Below are 22,674 nucleotides of genomic sequence, written 5' to 3'. Positions count from 1 at the left end.
GCCAGAGAGTGCCAAGTTATTAAAACCTTATTTGTACTGTCTTGTGGCTTTTCTGCCCACAGTCTCTCTAGCAGGAGAGTTAATCTCTAGGCTTTCCTGTAGAATGTGTCAAAAAAAAAAAAGATCAGGGAAAGTGAGGGCGGCTCTTATATATTTCATTTTGGAGATGCAGGGACTGAGCTTAGAGTGAGTAATCTCCAAAAAGATCTGTGCATCTTATTCTTATCCTGCTACAAAACTCAGTCTTATTTTGTCTAAGTGGGAAACCTCCTGAATTTGCAAAAGGGAACCTAAAAAAAGCCCAAACCTAACAGCTGGAAAGAAACAAGATTGATTAGGTACCAACAAACATCAGCTGCCAGTAATGTGTCAAACCGAAACTGCTGCCCTCTGGATCAACTAAATTACACATCTTGCCAACACATTTGGAACTGCAGGCATGTGTGTATTCATATTACCACAATCCCTTCCTGTGCTGCTATCTCCACCTAGCCACATGGCAAGAGCTATTGCCACAGATTCAAAAATAGTGTGTGGGAGCTCCAAGAGCCTGATATCAAGTAACAGCCTAAATGCTGAGGTCCTTCTCATTACATCATGGGAGCAATCCAAACTGGCAGTTTCCTGAGGGAAGGGCCTCACTTGGCTTGGCGAATGAAACACAAGCCCACAATTTGCTGTGAACATTTTAACTTAAATGTTTGCAACCAAAATGATGAAGTAACACAGCAATCGCAATGTCTCAATATCCTCCAGTGTGCATGGTAGAGAGAAGAGAAATGAAGAATACAACACTTCCGTTAACGAGACTTCAGATGATACTACTTACCCTGGAAATGGAGAGTGGCATATTGAAGTCCTTGCCACCTTGCAGTCTGAACCCCCATGGTGCTGGTCCATCCAGAAGAACCTTGTATGAGTCCATGTCACTCATTTCTAAGGGGTTAGAAAATATTAACTTAATAGTTACCCAAAACAGTAGAAACAAGTAACATCAGGCATGCAGAAGAGGAGTGGTGCCAAAAGGTGAGCGAATGGTGGCATGCTGCAGAGCAAGATCTTAGAATTTTGCTATTTTATGCAAACAACATTGCCCAATTGCTGCACTATTAAACTTCTTCCATTTGCTTCAGAGCTAGTTTCATTCCCCACCCACTTCTTTACAGAAAATGTCCACAAGTTTTCTTTGTCCAAAAACATATTGAAAGCCTGTTAATAGAAGCCAAGGTACTTCTCTATTGAGTTGTATTTCCAATAGCCTTGATACACCAGAGCTTCAGATATTTGGAGCCAATTTACATGGTGTTTGGATGGGCTAGTTTTATATTCTCATCAATTTTGCTTAGGTGTTATTAAGTACCCGGAGTAGTTGGATAAATAAGGCTTCCACATACCTAGGCACTAAATTTACTCCTGGACAAGTACAAATGGGAGACTAACTTCTTTTCTTTTCTTAAAAAAAAACAGGTTTTACATGCATTTATTTATTTAAACAGAATAGAGAAGGAAAACAATAAAAAAGAAAACAACAAAATGGCATTATATATATTCAAGGACTTCTACATGCATTTACATGATTATATACAGTACATGATTATCATATTTCATTAGAACTACTGTATCTATGCAACTTCATAATTCCAATTCATGTCTTCAATCCATTCAATAATTGGGGCCATAAATGATTCCTTCCAATGTGAAAAGGCAAGACTTTTAGCAATCAGAAAGGTCCATGCAATAAGTATATAGTTCAAGAGAGTACTGATGACCAAACTATCTCAACCTGTCTCAACCTGCCTCAAACTCAACTTAGTATGCGGAGTGATACTTTGTCAGAACACAGCAATTTTAGGATGGTACAAAAATCTATTTTTCTCATGGCATCTCCAACAACACTGTTCTTTTGTAATGGGGCCTAATCAGGGTGAAAGATCTAAGATCTACTGAAATTTTCAGTAAATATGTTCCCACTGTTTAGGCAAAATGGAAATCTGCCAACTCCTTGTTCCATTCAGTTTTTTAAATGCATGGGTTAAATTTAGCAACAAGAAGTATTTTTAAAAACCCTAATTCGGGGAAATTTTGCCTCTAATAATGCAGGTGTCCCTAAAGCTGAAAATGGAAGAGTTATGTAAAGACCTAATGCTTCAATCTATTTAATTCAGTATGAGTGTTTTTCCTTGCATACCTCAAATCTATCGAGTTTAAGCCAACTTCCTATCTCCCCTATCAAAATAGGCTTCAACAGCACCTCCAATTCTACAGCACTGTTTCTCAACCTCGACAGTTTGAAAATATGTGGACTTTAACTCTCAGAATTCCCCAGCCAGCAGCAGGCTGGGAAATTCTGGAAGTTGAAATCCATGTATTTTGAAATTGCCATAGTTGAGAAAGTGTGATCGATCGATCGATCCAAACACTGTCTTTACTGACAACCGACTTCCTATACATAAATAAATGTATTAAATTTATTTATTTATAGATTTAAAGTGGAGAAAAGCAAGGTTTTACACTTATTTAGGTAGGAAAAACTAAAGATACAAGTATAGATTAGGCAAAACCTGGCTCAAAAACAGTAACTGTGAGAGGGACCTTGGAGTCCTAGTGGACGATAACTTAAATATGAGCTAGCAATGTGCGGCAGCAGCCAAAAAAGCTAATACAATCCTTGGTTGTATAAACAGAGGCATAGAATCAAAAACAGGTGAAGTATTAGTACCGCTTTACGAAGTCTTAGTAACGCCACACCTGGCATACTGCATCCAATTTTGGTCCCCATATTACAAAAAGATGTTGAGACGTTGAGTGCAGAGAAAAGCAACTAGGATGATTAAAGTCCTGGTGATTAAAACATATGAAGAATGGTTGCAGGAACTGGGTATGGCTAGTCTAGAGAAAAGAAGGACTAGGGGTGACATGACAGCAGTATTCCAATATTTGAGAGGCTGCCACAAAGAAGAGGGGGTCAACTTTTCAAAGCACCAGAAGGCAAGGCAAGAAACAATGGATGGAAACTAATCAAGGAGAGAAGCAACCTGCAACTAAGGAGAAACTTGCTAACAGTGAGAGCAATTAACCAGTGGAACAGCTTGCCTTCAGAAGTTGTGGGTACTTCATCACTGGAGATTTTTAAGAAGAGATTGGATAGCCACTTGTCTCAAATTGTATACGGTCTCCTGCTTGAGCCATGGGTTGGACTAGAAGACCTCCAAAGTCCCTTCCAGCTCTATTCTGACTGCTAAACTAGTCCTAAAATCAGAGAACCGTCCTTAATAATGTTCTGCACTCCTATAATTAGAAGGGAAATATCTGATACAAATGCTATTCTAAAGAGATAGGAAACAGGAAAAAAAGTGTTCTGCTTCTATGGCTAAGACAACTGGCCAGAGTTGGGAGGTTCCTGACATTCCTGAACCCCAGTACCCCTATTTACCATGGTAATGGTAAGAGCTTTTGTTCAAACGACGATTGGAGGACCACAGATTCCTCACCTTAGCAAGCTGCTGGGTGGGTGGCAAATAAAGATAGTAAATGGCAATGCCTAGAATCTCTCCTAATATTAAGGAAGAGATATCTTCTCTTAGACATGGCTATCCCCTATTTCCTTACAACATAAGCTGATTAAAACCCCCTCCCTGTACAGTAAGCAGGAAAGGTTTCCTCTGAACACAAAGCCCTTCCTTTGCCTCCTCCATTTCCCACAGGCGGTGCGTTGTCTATATAAGGCAAGCATTACTGTCATGTTCCAAGGCTTGCTCATCAAGGCTGCAGCGCTCACTGGGAACTCTTCCAAGTGTCAACTTCGTTCTTATTTGATCTAATAGAAATCAGGACAAATCAGAAGGAAAAATGAAAAATGTACTCCCACACCTAAAACATTTTCTTTCTTTTAATGCAGGATGGATGGATGGGAGAGTATATCGTGAAGACAAAGGGGGGGAGAATAATGACCCCCATCCGCTCCCTGAGAAAAAACTCTGGCAGCAGCAGCAGCATACAAGCTTGAACTATCCTTCAAGCACCCTTGAGGTGCTTCAGCTTGGAACGTTTCCAAGAGTTTAATATCTTCTCTCCTTGGGAATCACAGAGGAACATGCTTTGCTGGAAGAATCTGAGAGCCTAGATTTCTCCCACCTCCTCCCAAACCTGAGTCGGCAAAACATGCCTGGGCGGGCAGGAGGAATGTCTTATGCCTCACAACAAGAGCTCACTCATCAGTTATTTGACTGCCTGGTGCAAGGTTTCTACAGCATCCTCAGACTCACCAGAGCATCCCCAGCCAAGAGTACCAGGGTGAAGAGTGGTAGCATCCTGTGTTACTCAGCATTTGCAGTCTCAGGCTACGTCTGTATTTCTCAACCTTTGCAGCTTTAAGATGTCTGGACTTCAACTCCCAGAATTCCCCAAACAATATGCTGTCTGGGGAATTCTTGGCATTGAAGTCCAGCTATCTTAAAGTTGCCAAAGTTGAGAAACACTGAACTACACAAACTTTGGTCCTTGGTGCTCTCTGAGCTTGATTGTTTCTTGCAGATGTTTCATTATCAACTAAGTAACATCAACAATGCAAGTAAGGGAGTGGGGTTTGCTCTCATTTTATATACTAGCGGCTTGCCCTGTCACTGTTCGTGGGAGTGGACTTGGTGGTTTCTTGATTGGGCTGTTGTTTACTGTTAGTTTATCTGAGTTTGTAGTTTCTTGACTGGAGTACTGTTTGCTTTTGTAGTTAGGAAACTATAATAATATAATCAACTCTCCTTGTGATAAAACATACTGGATATGGAGAAATAAAGGTGAATCAAGGTGCTGAGAAAAAGAAAGGCTCTCTCTAAATGAAGGAGAACACTAGTCAGCAGCGACAGGTTTTCATACAGTCAGATTTCTGCCTTATTAATCTCTATGCTTTTCTCACTAGTGACCAAGTTTTGAAGCAATGTGTCAGTTGGATAGGGTAACATACCTACATACACCAACAGGCACTGCTAGGATTTGCCTGCTGAAAAGGAAGGAGACAGGAACTACAGAGATTCCAGAAACAGACCCTGCTTCCCTCAAAGCACTCTGGCATTTTTAAAAAATAACAAATGTATTTGTTTACATGAATCAGAAATCACTTTATCGTGTTATTCTAAACAGGCATACATATCTATCCTGGCTGGGAGGAAGGTTTGAAGTGTTGAGATTAGCATTAAGGTTGAAATGAAATTATATTCAAACAGGCTTTAACAATTTTTTAGGAGCTGACAGGCACATTTGAAATTTTGTGTATTTTACTAGTGTTTTCCCAAGATGGCTGCCCTGATATATATATCCAATCATTAAAAAAATCATTTATCAAAAAGTAAACTGATGAATTTACTTCCACAATCTCATCCCCAAATGGATGCTTTCCACAACCCAATTTATTTTTGCCTTTTTTTCTGAGCTGGTTATTATAAAGAAGAATGGGCTGTGTAACCATCCACCATTTTTATTTTCTATCTATAAGGTCTTCTGTAAGTAAAAAATAACGCTAAAGCAATTGTGGACACACTGCAGACACAAGAATCTATGAGAACACAAATTATGACAAAGGTGTCGTAACATAATAATGCAAATGATATGACTGAGATACCTCAGAAGACCTCATGATGCAAGCACATAATTTTGTCTGTGATGATATTATGACACAGGTTATCATTTTGGTGTCACAGTGGCTTACAACATATATCTTTAATTTAGTTTTAATTATATATCTCAATATTGTCAGCCACTCAGAGTGGATGGCCATAATATATTTAATACATGCTTAGGCTTATAGTCTTAGAGTTACAAACAACGTGGAATCTCCTTTGACCATGATTCTGCAGCTACTGGTATTTTACAGCAGTTTCCAAAATTCCCACCCCAAGTGCACTGTGGCTGAATAGCAATAGCACTTAGACTTACATACTGCTCCATAGTGCTTTACAGCACACACTGAGTAGTTAACAATGTCAGCATATTGCCCCCAACAATCTGTGTCCTCATTTTACTGACCTCAGAAAGATGGAAGACTGAGTCAACCTTGAGCTGGTCAAGATTGAATTCCAGGCTGTGTCCCCCTATAGCCTTCCCAAATGTCCTGAGCCATTGAAAGACTGCCCATCCCTGTGCTTTAAATTTAGAATTTTTCAAAAACTTAAGTCAGGCAAGGCAGAGTAATTGATAGGCATGAAGGAAGTTCCAATATAAGAGAATATCTGTAACTCTGGACTGAACTGTGGAATTCTTGGCGCTCTCTGAGCTTGGTTGTTTCATTGAACAAACAATTTCATTGTCCAAATATGACTTGCATTGATGATGTTACCTAGTTAGGTAAGGAAACTTCTGAAAGCAAACAACCAAGCTCAAAGAGCACCAAGAGCTGCACCAAAGAAGTTGACCATAGCATAGCATCTACAGGTAACCAACCACTCTGACAAGGAAATGGGTAACACACATACCAATATCATGAGATAAACTCTGTCCCATCAGACATACAGCACATAAATAAGTCAGAGAGTTCATTTCATGAGGTCAGTCACACATTTCATCACTTGCTTTGCTTCCCCTTCTTGATCCCCATTAGAATCCCTAATGATCCGAGGATCCTAAAGCAGAAATCAAACCTAAACTGGAAAGCTAATCAATCCACCGACAGACATTAACTAAAAAGTAGGGAATAAGGAGAGGCTTCTGCCTTGAAGCAGAAGAGAAAGGTAAAATTACTCAAGCACTACTGTACTGTCTTGAAAGTAAAATCACTCCGCAATGCTGGAGTCCACTGTAAAAAAAAGGCAGATATTTTTTCCATATATTTACCAGCACTAAAGAAAAAGTCTATTGAATTTTAGTTTTTAATAAATAGCCTTCAACTCCCTTGCAAAGTTTAACACAAAAATACTCCTCTGTAATAAAACTTTTCAAAGTAAAAAAAGAAATATCCCTTCCTACTTTCCCCCTTCACTTTGGGAAAGAAAAACATCTCTCTTATTTCATTACCTAGCTGAGTGACCCAATGGATTTTTGTTTGTTTTGCACACAAATCTCTCAACTTCAAGGAGGCAAGTTCTGTCCCAGGAGATAGCATGTTTAAAATCCCTAATGTTTGCAAATGTCAGAACTTTCATCTTTTCAGAGTAAGGTCACTTTGGAGTGGAGAGCAATGGAGAATGACTAGGCTTCCTTTCTCCCTCTTTAACCCTGCACTTCTCCAGAAGAAGTTTATTCATTATGTGGATTCAGCTGGCAGTTCTCCCAAATGGAAAGAACCAGATGAGCAATAGCCAGGGAGTATTAATCCCAATCCTCTTTGGAAATCTTTTTCCTCATTAATCTTGCTGTTTAAGATAAATGACTTAATAATGCAATAGCCCTGATCAACCACACTTTCCTTAAAATTAAGAAAGAATTTTGACACATGGGAACTGAACTTTGTTTTGGTTAGGAGGTCCCTTTACATCACAGACTGATGTCATAGAGTAAGAAAGAAACACACATATATGATATGTATGCCATTTAGTTTATTTGTTCCCCTGACAAAACAATTTTTTAAGCTATCCAAACAAGAACCTCACTAGATAAGATCAAAAGATCATTTTGTTCAGAATTCTATTTCTCCATTGTGGGCAAAACTTTCTAAAACTCCATTAAACAACAACTAGGAATTTTCCTACTGTCTTGTTTTCAAAGATACACTGTTTGTGTAGAGGGGGCTATTTATCACAACATCTCTTCCAAATCCATTCACCATCAGATTTTTTTTTCTAAAAAAAAGTCCTATAGTTAAAATGACAGAGAAGTGCTATGCTTTACCATCTTAATAGCATCCCAGCTCAGGCCCACTACAAAAGCCACACTATCCACAGCTCACCTGGAGCTGGGTTCTCCTAAATGTTACAATACTGTATTAAGTTGAGCTCAAAGATACTGTAATATAAATGACAACGCGGAAAGGTCCATTTACTAGGAGGCAATACTACTGTACACAGGAGACTTCCCACACCTTGGAACAGCCCAGATGCATTGGGTAATAAAACTCTCACCATCCCTAACCAATGGCATCGTTGGCTGGGGCGAAGGATGTAGTCCAAAAGACCGGAATAGTTAAATTCCAGGGGAGGCTAATAATGTTCATGTTTCCTCCTTCACGAAAAGCTCCCGATGCCACTTTGCAGCAGCCCGGGTTCCCTTCCCCGATTGAGAGGAGTCTGCAACCCCGCTGACTCCCAGAAAACGGGGCGTTCCGATCCGGCACAGGAAGCCGGGAAAGCCGGTAACAATCCAAGGAGGTTAAAAAAAAGCTCCTGCCCATCGCAGCAGACGCCACAAGGGCCGCGCAAACATCCCCAGACAGTGTCGCAGCAACCCGGACTCGGGGCGCCGAGGCTACGCGGCGCTTTGCATCGCGTCTGGCCCTCGGCGGCAAGATAGAAACGGGACTGGGGTGGGGGGGACGGGACGGATAGTCTCTGGATGACTTACTTGGTGCCCCGGCTCTTTCCACCTCCGGGACACGCGCTTAAGATGCGGGGTGGGGAAAGGAGGTGCGAGAAAGCCCAGGAAAGCAAACGGGGACCCACCGCCGTTTGCTCAAGGACGGTCGCTTTGCACCGCTACGGCGCGACCCGGGCTACAACGGAGACCCAAGTCACGTCCCGGTAGTTAGTTCAGTGGCCAGGCTCTCCACCCTCCCCTTCCCGAGGCTACAGCAGCCTTAAGGCTCCCCCAGAAAAGGCCAAATCTAATCTACCGCCTTCCCGTCTCCCCCATAAAGTGGGCTACCTACCTTGCAGGGCCCGCGCACGGCAGTCTCCCCTGCCTCGGCTCTCACGGAGGGGGCCGCTAAATGCTCCAGCGCGCTCGCCGCCGCGCAGACGAGAGCGAGCCTTTATATATAGATATATATACCTCGCGCTCCTCTCCGGCCGGGATAGGAGAGCCCCGCCTGCTCAGCGTTCAGCCAAGCCCCCTGAGCGCCTTTTGGTAAGAGAGCGCATGCGCGGCGGTGGGAAGCAAGCGCCTCCTCGGCGCGAAGGCTCCCCCTGGAGTCGCTGCTGGGGGTGATGTCGCCGGGGAGGGCGCGGCCGCGGGCGCCGCCGGTGACTTCCAAGCCCGGCGATTGTGGGACTGGATAAGCAAGAAAAGCGATTCCCCTTTTAGTGGAGAGGTGGGGCGCGCCCCGTTGACATTCGGCTGCTAGCCGGGTCTTGAAAAGCCTTTCTTGGGAAGAAAGAAGCCCAGGAAATTGTGGCTGCTCCCTTTCCAAGTCGGCGGGATGTAAATTAGGGTTGCCGTATTTGAACGCAGGAAAATAGAGAAACCCTGGAAATGTTTGGGGTGGGGGGGGTGAGGAGGGCTCTTTCTGGAGGGAAACAGAAACTTTACATATGCTCAGGAGATACTTGTTGCTTCACACAACTGAGGAGTGAAGATCTCTGCGTTGACTGACTTTTAAACCATCTGTAAGCTGTTTCTTTTTTTTTTTAAAGGCGACATTGTACAGTAATACCTAAACGCAAGAAAGCAAACTCGAGGGGGAAGGATTTGAAATTGGGGGGATTGTTTCCACAGTCCATCTTATCCACTCCCTGGGTAGAATAGCTTAATCTGATGTGCGGGCAGTCTGGGAAGTGGCCCAGATAGAATTAAGACTTTGGTACAGTACAGCATTCCAAAGTCAGAAAACATGCCATATAAAGTAATCGGTAGTAGCTCGCATGATCCTTATGTTTGCAGTACTTTTTCCCCAGAGGAGGCAAATAATAGATGCCAGGGTACTTCACCACACAAAACCAGGCGCACAAGAGACTCCTCTTCTAAAGGGACTCCCAGCAATGAGAATGCAGCATATTCCAAAGCCATTGTTTGCCATTTCCGATCAGGCCAAACTCTCAACCTCTCCTGAATATGGCGAAACTTTTTCCCCTACTTGATTCTTTATTGCCCACGTGTGCACTGTTCCAGATCATAAAAATGGATTTGATCTAATTGTTATCAAGCACCAGGTTGTTAAAGGTGCCAAATAAACTATATCTATTGACCCTGGATCAAATTAAAAAGGGTTCATCATTAGGTGGAGTAAGCTGTCTCCCCTAAATGTATGGGCTTTTGTGTACAGAAAAAGCATACACAATGGCTCTGACAGAGTTGCACATACACAAAGCCAGCTCAGGTTTATAGCATGTAAGGCAATTACTTTTAAGTGGTGCAATTTAAGGGACATTTCCATGTTGAAAACACTGAGCAAGACTGGACTAGTTCCCTGCATGAGCAAAAACTGAAATGATACATCACCATTTTTGGGATAAAACCTCTGAGGAACTTTTGCACTTCGCACAGGAATCTAGCTTTGTCCAAAAACGAAGACTGTTCTCTCTTCCTGAGTGTGATGAAGTAGACAACAATTAAGCTGGTCCTGGTTTTATAAAAGATATCACACATCTATTCTTTACAAGTGGGATTCAATTTTGTGTAGCTTCTCAAAGCTCTGAGGCAGGAATTTCCTTACAGAAAGTAGAGGTATTAACAAATGAGCTTTTCATTGGCCAATTACCCTAATTGCACAGAATTTACTGAGACGAATGGGAATATCATTTTTGCAAAACCCACCCATGCCTTCCCAGAGTTTTCTTCACATTTTTTTCTTACCAAAGAAAACTTAGGAAAGACAAAATCACTGGATAATAATCTCAAAATTATTATTAGCAGTAGAAACTCAATTTGGAAGGACTCCAAAGCTTTCTAATGAATTTTCAACACCTCTGAAAATTATAATGCCTGAGCTTCTTTCAGGAGCCACAACAGTTATACTAGCTTCAGACAATTGTGATGAGGGTGGATCTCAAACCTCTTTTGTGCTTTAACTTGTTGAAGCTATGTACTGCTTTGTTTCCAAATTACATCTTTGTTATTATCATCGACCAATTTAAAGTAAGAATGTAACAAAGGAAGCAAAACATTCGCATGAAGAGTATGTTGGTAAGATCCAGGTAAAGTTCTAGTGATTCTGGGATTTTGTTTTGCATGCTTATAATTCCTAGGGCAATCTGCCATAATCCTTTTTTGAAGAGAAAAAGAAGTTCATTAGAGATTTCATAGCTTCAATTATTTGCAGTGTTCAACTTGTGTGCCCATAACTTTCCTCCACTTACTCGTGTTCACACAATGAATTAAGGACCTTCTACTGCAGCCATTTTCAATTAGCTCTCCTCTCAAAATCTTCCCCCAAAGATGAAAAATATACATACCAGTACCTAAAAGTACAAGAAAAGGATTATACTTTTCTGTAAAAGGATTATACTATGTCTATATACTATACTATACCTTACATACTATAATACTATGTAAGGTGGCCTTAGGAGTGGTTTTCTGAGGAAAATCTTTAAAGATTTATTTATAGTACAGAAAATATTTCGTTTCTTATTTTCACAAATCTTGAAAGATTAGAGGGAAAAGTACTTTAGAGATGCAAATAACCAAAGAAAATAGCAAAAACTTGAAAGTAGTGTACATGCATATGGAATCAATACATATGGATTTATGTACACACACACCAGTTCCATCAATATTATATGAAGGTCATCAGAGGACACCTTACGGAGGAGTTAAAAGCCAGCGCAGAGCCAGGAAAAATTACTGGGCCAATGCAACTGCATAGCTGAATAAGGCAAATCTCCAGTTGCTTTCTTTTCTATTTAAGGCAAAATGCTGTGATTCACAATTCCCAGAATGAATTGTCATGTTAGAAAGAAGATGACAAAGCTCACACTCTCCAGATTTCTTACCTTGTAAACAATAACATAGTTTGTTGAGAAGCCAGTTCTTTCCAATTCCAAAATATTGTCTAATACTGTATTTATTAAATATCCATAGGTTTTTGTAGTAGGCAAGAATCTATGATCTTGCTGCATTTACTTCAGTCTAACTAACTTCAGTCTAACAGAAGACTGCAAGACCAAGATGGCTGAGAACCATGTTTACCTTTGATTTTTCAACCACGAAATGTTGCCAAGTGTGTGGAAGTAAACTGCTAAATTTATTCATTTTTTTAATCCTACCATTCTTCTAAAGTGATTGTGATATATTTTTTCTTCCAATGATATCCTCCCCCAAAGCCTTGTGAAGCAGTTTAATCTGTTCCAAAGTAAATCATTATCTTGATCTGCATAGCACGGTTAAGTCATATTGTGATTTGTTACATTTTGCCTTAATACAACGTGTACTTTAGCTGTTAGGTATTATAAATCATGGTTTCTGATTTAGTGTTCTGTGAATCAAGCTGATATGACTGGGTTTATACATCATGCTAAACAGTTTAGGTTTATTGAATTAATCACAATTATCTGGGTTCATACAATGTAGCACAATAGCAGGATTCTCACAATCTAAAGCAAGCAAACTTAGTTGCATGATGTATGAATTTGACTAACTACCCTGTTTCCCCCCCCAAATAAGACAACCCCTGATAATAAGCCCAATTGAGTTTTTGAGAACATGGCAATAAGGCCAAGCACTTATTTCAGGGTTCAAAAAAATATAAGACAGGGTCTTATTTTCAGGGAAACATGGTAGTTTATAGTCCAATGTGTAAACTTGGCTATTATGACAGAGGAGTTAACAATTGAACCCAATTCTAAGTGGCCTATATCTTGCTTTATTAGTTTATATTATATTATATTATTTATATTATATTATAAATATTATAGTTTAATATTTCTGTCAAACTTCTAGCAATGAGCTTTCCATTCTCCCAACTGCTGCCGAGCACTCATCTTGCCAAAAGAACAAAAGTGTGAAAACCCTTTTTCAGGTCTGTTCAAAACAGACCAAGTTTTCTTTCCAAAGAAGATGTGTGAGAGATACAGTGGCTCAGTGTGGCACTCCAGCTTCCACCATACTAGATTTCAAACTCTGAAATCCTGAATGCTGCTGTTAGAAATATTTATGGTATTTATCAAGTGCATATATTTTTTTATTTATTGGTAGCCCATCTTACCACAGGGTAAATATCAAATTAATTGGACTTGCATGTCCACTGTAATGGTAAATTAGTGGCTTGTGGGACCTTTTAGGGTGGGTAATCTATTTATTTAGAATTATTATGCAGAAACTGATGATTTTGAAAGTAAATCTCAATGCTCAGGAAAGGCTCAGCATCAGGCTATTTTTGCATGTCTACATGCAAAAAGAAGAAAATGCAGAATTCAGATGTTGGCCAGTAGCTCAGATACACCCTTTTCTAGTCTAACAGACCCTCTGCATTATATGATACTGTAGTTTAATAAGTTCGGTCCTCATTTGGTTATGTTTTTAAGGATGTTCTTTCAATTATTTTGTTTATTTGCAAAGGACTGGTTTCTCATAAGCCTGCTGAAATCTTCTCTTTTTGAGTATGTGCAATCTTCATAGAATATACAATTTTTAAAACAGTACTACTTTTTTTTAATGTACATTTTGAAAAGAATAGATCTGGTAAATTAGGTTCATATATATGTTAAAAAGCAGAAGAGAGGTAGTTATGCTTATAGCTCAGTTTAATTTGGTGTTTTCCTATAAATAAAAATGTAGGGATTGAAATGAAATGAAATGAAATGAAATGAAATAATGAAATGAAATGAAATGAAATAATGAAATGAAATGAAATGTAGGGAATTGAAATATTTAGATACCTAAACTAGTTATATCAAGTCTACTTTCACAACAGAGGTCAGAGGCCAGCCAGTGTGTATGGAGTATTCCCTTTTACAAAGGGAATTATAGTATTTTTTCCGCTTTCTTCAATGGAAAGGAATTATTTCATTTATCAAGGAGCTATTGGTTTTATAGCAACAATAAAATTGTGCTGATATCTGTTTAGCTCCTCCATGTATTTTTACATTCACTGCACAATTCATGGCAACCCTGCACACTATGTACTACACTTTTGCAACAGTCCTTCATAACTAGTTTGATTTCCAGGTGACAAGTAACTGCTTTGATAAAAAAAAAAACATCAAAGCTTCTACTCTGCAAAACTATCCCAGATATCTGGGCTTCTTCGCTGGCATTCAAGCTGTTTGACTATTAGGTTCAAAGGACAGAAGATAACATTCACTCTACCTATCAAAAGATATTTGTGACTTGCCAGGAAGCAGAGACTGAAACACACAGTAGACGTGATGGTGAATGAGGGTGCTGGGTCAGGCAGAATGGCCCTCGCTTCCAGATGGATTCTTTCTACTGCTGATGTTTGATAAAATCCAGTGATGAAGAAATGACCCTTCTTATGGTTCAGAGTGATTCTTTAACATGGTTTGAAAGGATATCTGCCTCTGCTAGATACTATAAAGTACAGGCAATCCTCGACTTATAACAGTTCATTTAGTGACCATTCAGACAATAGCTCTGAAAAAAGTGACATGACTTTTTCACACTTATGACCATAGCAGCATCCCTATGGTCACATGATAAAAATTCAGATGCTTAGCAACTGGTTCGTATTTATGATGGTTGCAGTGTCCCAGGGTCATGTGATCCTCTTTTGCGACCTTCCATCAAGCAAAGTCTATGGGGGATGCAGACCAGTGGTGGTATTCAGCTGGTTCTATCCGGATTGCACGAACTGGTAGCGGCGGCTGCAGGAGGCTCCGCCCACCTGCCCGGATGTCATCACATCCTGTTTTTGATGCTTTGCACATGTGCGGAAGGGTCTGCGCATGCGCAGAGGTGGCGTGTGCGAGCAAAGCGTGTGCACGCACACTCACATTTGCAAACCGGTAGCGAAGGTAAGTGAATACCACCCCTGATCCAGACTCACTTAATAACCGTGTTACTAATTTAACATGCAATGATTCAAAACTCACTTAACAAATGTTTCACTTAACAATTGAAATGTTGGTCTTAACTGTCGTAACTCGGGGACTACCTGTATTTGGTTTAGCATGTTAGGTAAAACTAACTACTGGATATGTAAGCTGTAATTTATGGCAGCATGTTGAATGAAACACAGTTAAGCAAACTGATTTAGAGCTATACATGAATCCAGTTATACTGTTTTAATTACGAAATGTTGACATCCATAGGTGTTGTCCTATGGATTATACTCCATTAACCTTAGTAGCATAAGAGAACATAATGACTACGTGTGTACAGTATGTTTAACTTATTTACTGTTGTACCTGTAGGGAACATGTTACGTAATTCTATAGCCGTTGAGAGAGTGAAAGAAAACTAATGTCTAGCATCAGAAAGGTGCAGCCTAGTTTCTCCCAAAATGGGGTTATTAAAAGATGGTTCTGAGGTCTGTATATACACTCAAAATTTATTCTGTTGCAGCCAGGGGTGAAATCCAGCAGGTTGTGGAGAACCGGTAGCAGAAATTTTGAGTAGTTCGGAGAACCGGCAAATACCACCTCTGGCTGGCCCCAGAATGGGGGTGGGAATGGAGATTTTGCAACATCCTTCCTCCAGGAGTGGGGAGGAATGGGGATTTTGCAGTATCCTTCCCTTGGAGTGGGGTGGGAATGGAGATTTTGCAGTATCCTTCCCCTGAAGTGGGGTGGGAATGGAGATTTTGCAGTATCCTTCCCTTGCCACACCCACCAAGCCACATCCACAGAACCAGGAGTAAAAAAAATTGAAGTCCACCACTGGTTGCAGCTATGTACCTCCCAGATGTTAAGATCTGAATTCAGAATTATTATAAAACTGCTTCCAGGGGAGGAAAAGGCAATGAAAGAATGTAAAAACAAAACTGAAAAGCTACAGAGTTGGGAGAGGAGGAGCAAAGTTTGCAGGGACTAAAGAAACAGGGAGGTCTAACACAATCGTGAAGCCAATTCCTTTAATAGCCACCATTTTAAGCTTAATTATCCTCTGCTTGTAGTCTTCTAGAAGAGTCAGTAAAAAGAAAAGAAACTGGAGCTCTGGAGTGGAAATAACTTTACAATCCTCTTCAGTAACTCAGATTCCAGTAACAAAACTCATTTTTAAGATATTGGCTGGTTTCATTTCTCTTACCTCCGTCTTAAATTACACTTTACAACACAAGCAGTTGGTGCAGAAGGGTGAAACATACTGTGTACATGATCCTACAGATGTTGAGCAATAATTCTCATTAACCCTAGCCAGATAGGAAACAATATATTGTCTCATATTCACTCTGGTATCCCAAAGTTAATGGAGGCGGCATCATCACTGGCTATATTCTGACACTTAAGTTGTTGAATTCCCAGCAAGCTTTGTCCTGGCTCAAGATTCAGATGGCTCTCGACAGGCTTGAACACTGGGCTCTGTCTAACAAATGAAATTCAGTATAGAGAAAAGTAAGGTTTTACTCTTAAGCAAGAAACCCAAATGTACATTACATGTGCAGATTAGGTGAAACCTAAGAGAACTGAGAGGGATCTTGGGAGTTCAAGTGGACAATCGGCTTTTAAGAAGAGACTGGACAGCCACTTGTCTGGAATTGACTAAAAGACCTCCAAGGTTCCTTCCAACCAGTGGTAGGTTTCACTTACCTTTGCTACGGGTTTGCTCGCACACATGCCCACTTCTGCACATGCGCAGAGCGTATTTGATGACGTCCAGGCGGGTGGGCGGAGCCTCCTGCGACCGCTGCTACCGATTCACCCGAACTGGGGCAAACCAGTAGCAACCCACCACTGCTTCCAACTCTGTTATTCTGGCCATGCTGAGTTTGTAGCAAATGGGAATATTTGAGGACCATGTGGCCCTATAACATATTACTAGCTGAAGGAGCTGATCAGCTCACCCCCTCTGCTGGATAAACCTAATAGTGCAGCAGTCAGGATACTTGTCCTTATGCATGAGACCCATCCAAATGGAAACCATCCTAACATAAATTTGTGTTGGCCGAACAGAAACGTTAGCTCTAAGCTTGCACCTGGGCTCTCTCCTTATCCTACTCATTTGAAATTTATTTTATTTATTTTATTTTATTTTATTTCTATACCGCCCTTCTCCTGCGGGACTCAGGGCGGTGTACAGCCGAGATAAAACATAGCATTTAAAATTTAAAAACAGTTTAAAAAACAATTAAATAATTGAGTAATAAATTGTACTGACTCGCAGCCTTACCCCTCCTGATTTATTGATTTGTGACTGATTCCTGAGCTATCACTTAAGCTACTGCACTGGCAGAGCAGGGCCTTTCGTCCTTTGTACTGAGGCCTGGAGTTGTTTACAGCAAGTTGCCTGCTGCTTCTATTCAGGGAGCACATCTGGATTTGCTTAGTCAAGCAAAGCAGGAAGTGGCTCCATTATTGTCTTCAGATGGTGGCAACAGGAAATCTTCCTTCTATCCACTCCATGCGTTTGCTGCAGCCTGTAAACTGAGCTCTTGCGGGGGAAAAAGAACCTCCCTCATTTTTCTACACAGAGCTGACAGATGGCCTATATTTTAAGACTGGTCTATGTTTCAAAGCACTACAGCTCTAAAGTTTATTTTTGTACCCTTTCTTTCCAAAACAAATCAATCCAAAACAAATCATAGCATACTGTACTGTAGTATTAATGTTCATGTATACAGATGTATACATATACACACTTATCCATGTATTTGTGTGTATGTGGGCTATGCATAGAAAATATGATAGATACTGCCTTTCTCTGGGTTTTGTGGCTTTGACCCACTGTGGCAACACTTAAACTATATTTCTGTAGTTAACACACCAAGCTTGTATGGTTTGCATATCGAAGTGCACTCTAGTCCATTAAGTTTATGCTACAATAAACTCCATATGGTTCGTTAATTAAACTACGGTTTTAGTCGTGTTGATGCTCTAATTCATAGGCTCATATTCTTTCTTCTGGATGTATTTACTGTATTAGGCTCAGGTTGATGGCTATTTATTTATTTGAATTCTGCCTTTATTATCCTTATAAATAATTCAAGGCAGCAAACATATTCAACACACCTTCCTCCTCCTATTTTCCCCACAAGAACTCTGTGAAGTGAGTTGGGTTGATAGTGACAGGCCCAAAGTCACCCAGCTGGCTTTCATGGTCTCTGCCTTTTTAACGTGGTGCCTTAACTACTAGAGTGACTAAACTGGCACTCCATTAGAGTTCCATTAAGAAAAAAAAGGCAAATTCATAAACCTAAAAGCCAAGATTCCTCCCTTTTTTGTGTATAAGACTGATCTTACTTACAGCTTTTCACAGAACCAAACATCTACATGGCAACTCTTTCACAGTGCTTCACAATAGTTGCCTCTTCTCTCTCTGATCTTTTGCACTGTCAAAGTGAAGTGCTGATGTTCCAACTTATTAATCAAAAGACACTGTAAAACTATTATTTTTCTAAAGATAAAAAATGGGATGTTCTCATCCAAATACATACCAAGAAATATATTCCTAAAAGGTTAGGCAGTTACAAAATCAAATTCATAAATACCATTTCTCATAGAGTTCTCAGTTCTTGGATGTTTTCCTCCTCTAGGCATGTGGAGAAAACTGGTTTAGATGGAAGATTATTTCAATATGATTACTGTGATACTATATGCACAAAGATGGAAAGATTTGGCATTATCCACCATGGAGTTATGGTTGGTGAAACTGACAGAACTTGCTGAGAGGGATAAACTGATTTCTTTGATTACAAAAAGGATAATATTTATATTTATTGATGACTGGAAACCTCTTATGGACTTTTTGAATAAAAATGAAAGTGATTTACGTTTGATGATTAGATAGAATAGGTTATAAAAAGAAGAAAGCCATGATGTAGCTTTAAAAACAGAGGGGTTAAAATATAATTGTACTTATAATTTCTATGAAGAATTTTGGAAGCTGCTTCCCTATATATCTTTTCTTTTTTTCCTACTTTTTTCCTTTTTTTCTTCTACTTTTAGCTTTTTCTTTTCATATACTCTGTTCTATTTTAGATTGTGTTAGTTATTACTATTGCTGTTAAAACTTTCAATAAAAATTATGTATATAAAAAAGAGAGAGTTGGTTTAGAGCCCGTTATTACTGTTGCTATGAGGCTAAGCTTTCTTGATGCAACTATTAATCTTGATAATTACTGTTGGGATTGTTTAGCGATTTTGTCCTGCTTTTGTTTATTATGGATAATTAGTTGGAGCAGTTATATTAACTACTTAATACACTAACTAATTAAATTGCAATTATTTATGAGCAGGCCAAGGGCATCTGTGTAATTTCCATGTATCACATTATCTCAGAAATAAGCAAATCACATGGTGGCTTCAAGTTACATATGAAATTGAATTGCACTCCTGAATGATCTATCCTGGCATATTATAGCTGCAACTATTGCTTTGGTTTTCCCTAATGCATAATACTCTTGCCTTAAAATGTCTGACGCTCAATTTTCAGAGTAAATGCCATTCCAGTAACTGAGGAACAACAGAAGGGAAACAGAGCTTCAAATGCAGATTCTGTTGTCTGCATTATAACACTCTATAGCAGGGGTGTCAAACTGGCGGCCCGCGGACTGGATGCGTCATGCACAGGCCAGCCCACCCCAGCTCCGCAAAAAGGGGCAAATGTCATGTGACATGACGCCACAAGTTTGACATCCATGCTTTATGGGGTTTAAGACGAATGGGCACCCTATCAGATCCACATCAATTCAGCCACCTAGTATCTTATGGAGCAGAATCTCTTCTCAAGCTGAGCTCTTAAATGCAAGCAAGACACTGCACTCTAGTGGAAATAAAAGAGCAGGACTAAGCAATTATGAGAAATTTACGTACTCGGAATAGCTATGTATTTAGTAGCTATATATAATAAAGTTATATATTTAAAAGCTTGAATATTAAGCTATCAATATATTACATTATATAGGTTAAATATTAAGCTATATTAAAAATAAAACTATATATTTAAAAGTGTAAATATTTATATTTAAACCACTGTCTTTCCATCTCTGTATGAGCTAGCAATAATTTTCCAAAGTCACACCATTTTTTCCCCATTTGTTAGATCATAAAAGCAGGAATGGAAGAAACCCAAGGTCTTGCATCACTGAGTTATCGTCTTCACTACATATGGAAATGATTACAACTGATAATTCTATAGTACCAGCAATATAGTGAAATGATCTGTAATAAATGGAAAGGAGTGAAGAGAGTCAAGATTCTACAGCAACACACACTTGAGATAACAAATGTTATTATTGATTGCCTAAGATCATGGTATTGTAAAACAAAACAATTAGATATCCACTTAGCCTTCGAGGAACGGAATAGGCCTGGAGGATTTTATCTCCACCATGCATAGGTTATCCCTGCTTAGAGGTTATGGCTATGAGGCAAGAGAAAGAAAATAAAAGATATGCAGATCAGAAGAACCTCAAGCCTTGGGACTTGACCTCTCAGCTACAGCAGTTTATTAAGGCTTGTCCACATGATTAGAGTTCTTGTTTTTACCACCTCCTCCTTCTCTACTAAGCATAGTAACCAGCCTGTGTCTGAATGCACCAGCTCCTTTTGCCTTGGGCCTATCACTCCTTTCGCTTCCACTTGCAGTCTCCTGGCCATCTAGCAGATGAGATGGACACTGTCTGTCCGGAGAGGAGTCCGCCCTTGCACTTGAGATAAGATGGCCGCTCAAGCGCCTGAGTGTTTTAGGACTATCATAAATGGGTAATTGGTCATTGTTGTTGCTGCCCTCAGGGGAGTCTCTGTAGCTGAAGCCAAGACATTCTGAGGCAGAGGCACGCTGTTCCAGATTGTGCAGGTTCTCGTAGAGATGGTCTGAGAGCTGTGCTCCCTGCTCTTGGGATTCCGTCTCTGTCTTACCCCAAGGCTGAAACATGAGAGGAAAGCTCTTGCCAATGGAAGCGTAGATGATGGGTGGTTCAGGAGACTCAAGCTCTGGGGAAACAGAGTGGTTTTCGCTAGAGAGGTTAATTTCCTTGCTGCCCTTCGGAAGTGGTTGCATTTCATCCAAACTCTGTGTGCCAGAGGGCCATGACCATAGCTCGGCTTTCTGCATATTGTCTTGAGCTTGAGAAATCCCACCTTTCTTGTTGTTCTCGATAAGGATGGCCTTTTGATGCTCTATTGCAGCTGAGACAGCTTTGCATATTTCTGCAGCCTGTGAAGTATTAAAAGTGAAGAGGCCCTCTCCTGAATCACAGCGGCGACCTGCCTCAAAAGAGAAGGCAGTCTGGGGAGAGAGAAGAAAAAGAAAACTTCAACAGTTATTCTTTTAGGGTAATTGCTAGCACTCAATATATCAATCGTTTATTTATTTGACTTAGATGCTGCTTGATTCCAATCGACTCAGGGCACATGAAACCATAAAAACGAAACAACAAACATACAATAAAAATGGAACATTAAATAAGGGGGCAAATCTGGTCAGCAAAGCAGAACCAAAAAAAATCATACACCAGGTAAGGGGCTCCAATCACCTAGCCCAGAACTTAGAGAAAAGCCCTCTGAAACACTATCAGGGTGGGAGCAATCTAGATCTCATGAAGAATCTCATTCCAGGTGTCACAACACAGAAGGTATGCTTCCCGGGTCACTATAAATGGCACTGATCAAAGGAATCGGGATCCTAATCGATTAAATTAGCCAGGTGACACCAGAAGAAAAAGGCAGTCCCTCAGATAACCTGGCACTATGTCATATACAGCTTTATAGGTCATCATGATTTCCTTTGTTCAATTTTGCCAACAACTACTAAGATTTTCAGGTGATGCTCAATTTCATCTCAAATCCATGAAAACAGATCCATAAAAAAATCAGCTACTGAAATCAATATCTGTTTTATGTGGAGTCAGATCATTGATATTATCATATATTCAAAATAATCCCATATCACCCCTATGGGGGACATATATCTTCTTCAATCTCAAATCCTCTACCAGAGGCCTGGGAGTTTGAAGGTTCTGCATAGTATTTCAGCTGTTCCTAGCACTCCACCCTTCTGGACACAGAGTTCTGGTTTTGTTCCTGGGATCTTGTTCCAGTTGGAGCCATTCTCCCAGTTTAAGAGTGACAGCCCCCAGAGCTCCTAGCATCACTGGAACCACTTTGGCCTTTACTTTCCATATCCTCTCCAGTTCCCTCTTCAGACCCTGCACTTCTCCAGCTTCTCATACTCCTCCTTCATGATATTCCTATTGCTTGGCACAGCTACATCTATTATCACTGCTGTCTTCTGCTCCTTCTCTACTACCAGGATGTCTAATTGGCCAGTACCTGCTTGCCAATCTGGATCTCAAGAACTTGGCCCTGATCTTCTGTGGAGTCCCCCATCTAGACTTGGGTCTAACCCATACACTGTGTAGATGCTTTTGAACACAATGCCAGCTACTTGCTTGTGCTGTTCAGTATATGCTGTTCCTGCCTAGATCTCATATCCTGCCATTATCTGCTGGACTGCCTCTGAGGCCTCTCTGCATAGTCTGTGCCTCAGTCTTGTCTAGTGTGGAGGACCCCCGCTTCTATGGAGCTGGTGCTGAGTGCCTATTCTTGTGTGCTGCTATAATCAGTGCCTCAGTGCTGTCTTTTAGTCCAGCCCTTTCCAATCACTGATAGGATTTCTCAATGTTGGCCACCTCAGCTACCTATCGAAGGTACATTGCACACAGGGTCTTGTCTTGCCATAGCACTTCCTGTTTGATCTTCCTCTCATTAATTTCCATATTTCAGTGACAAGGGAGCATAGGAAAAAAAGTTCTAGTGTTCTGCT

General features: G+C 40.3%; 2 protein-coding genes across 6 annotated transcripts in view; both read right to left on the bottom strand.

Annotated features, from left to right (window-relative positions):
- Positions 1 to 16,670, bottom strand: part of PDLIM7 (PDZ and LIM domain 7) — a 64,008-nt gene extending 47,338 nt beyond the window's left edge. Inside the window, exons 1-2 of one of the 5 annotated variants that reach the window (XM_087887596.1) lie at positions 16,500 to 16,670; positions 830 to 936 (exon numbers count right to left, since the gene is read on the bottom strand). In XM_087887596.1, coding sequence (XP_087743722.1) covers positions 830 to 936; positions 16,500 to 16,542 — 150 coding nt within the window. In that variant the 5' untranslated portion in view covers positions 16,543 to 16,670. The other 4 variants (XM_087887598.1, XM_034442184.3, XM_034442193.3 and 1 more) reach the window with 4 other exon arrangements.
- Positions 16,671 to 20,124: 3,454 nt separating this feature from the next.
- DOK3 (docking protein 3) overlaps positions 20,125 to 22,674 on the bottom strand; it is a 9,356-nt gene continuing 6,806 nt past the window's right edge. The window contains exon 5 of the mRNA XM_034442227.3: positions 20,125 to 21,138. Coding sequence (XP_034298118.1) covers positions 20,359 to 21,138 — 780 coding nt within the window. The 3' untranslated portion in view covers positions 20,125 to 20,358. The remainder of the gene's footprint in view (positions 21,139 to 22,674) is intronic.

The sequence above is a fragment of the Pantherophis guttatus genome, chromosome 2, assembly GCF_059756535.1.
Source record: "Pantherophis guttatus breed Tessera chromosome 2, ASM5975653v1, whole genome shotgun sequence".
In the NCBI taxonomy this organism is placed as follows: domain Eukaryota; kingdom Metazoa; phylum Chordata; class Lepidosauria; order Squamata; family Colubridae; genus Pantherophis; species Pantherophis guttatus.
The sequence above is the reverse complement of the archived record's forward strand: the minus strand, read 5'-3'. Positions and strand labels throughout refer to the sequence as shown.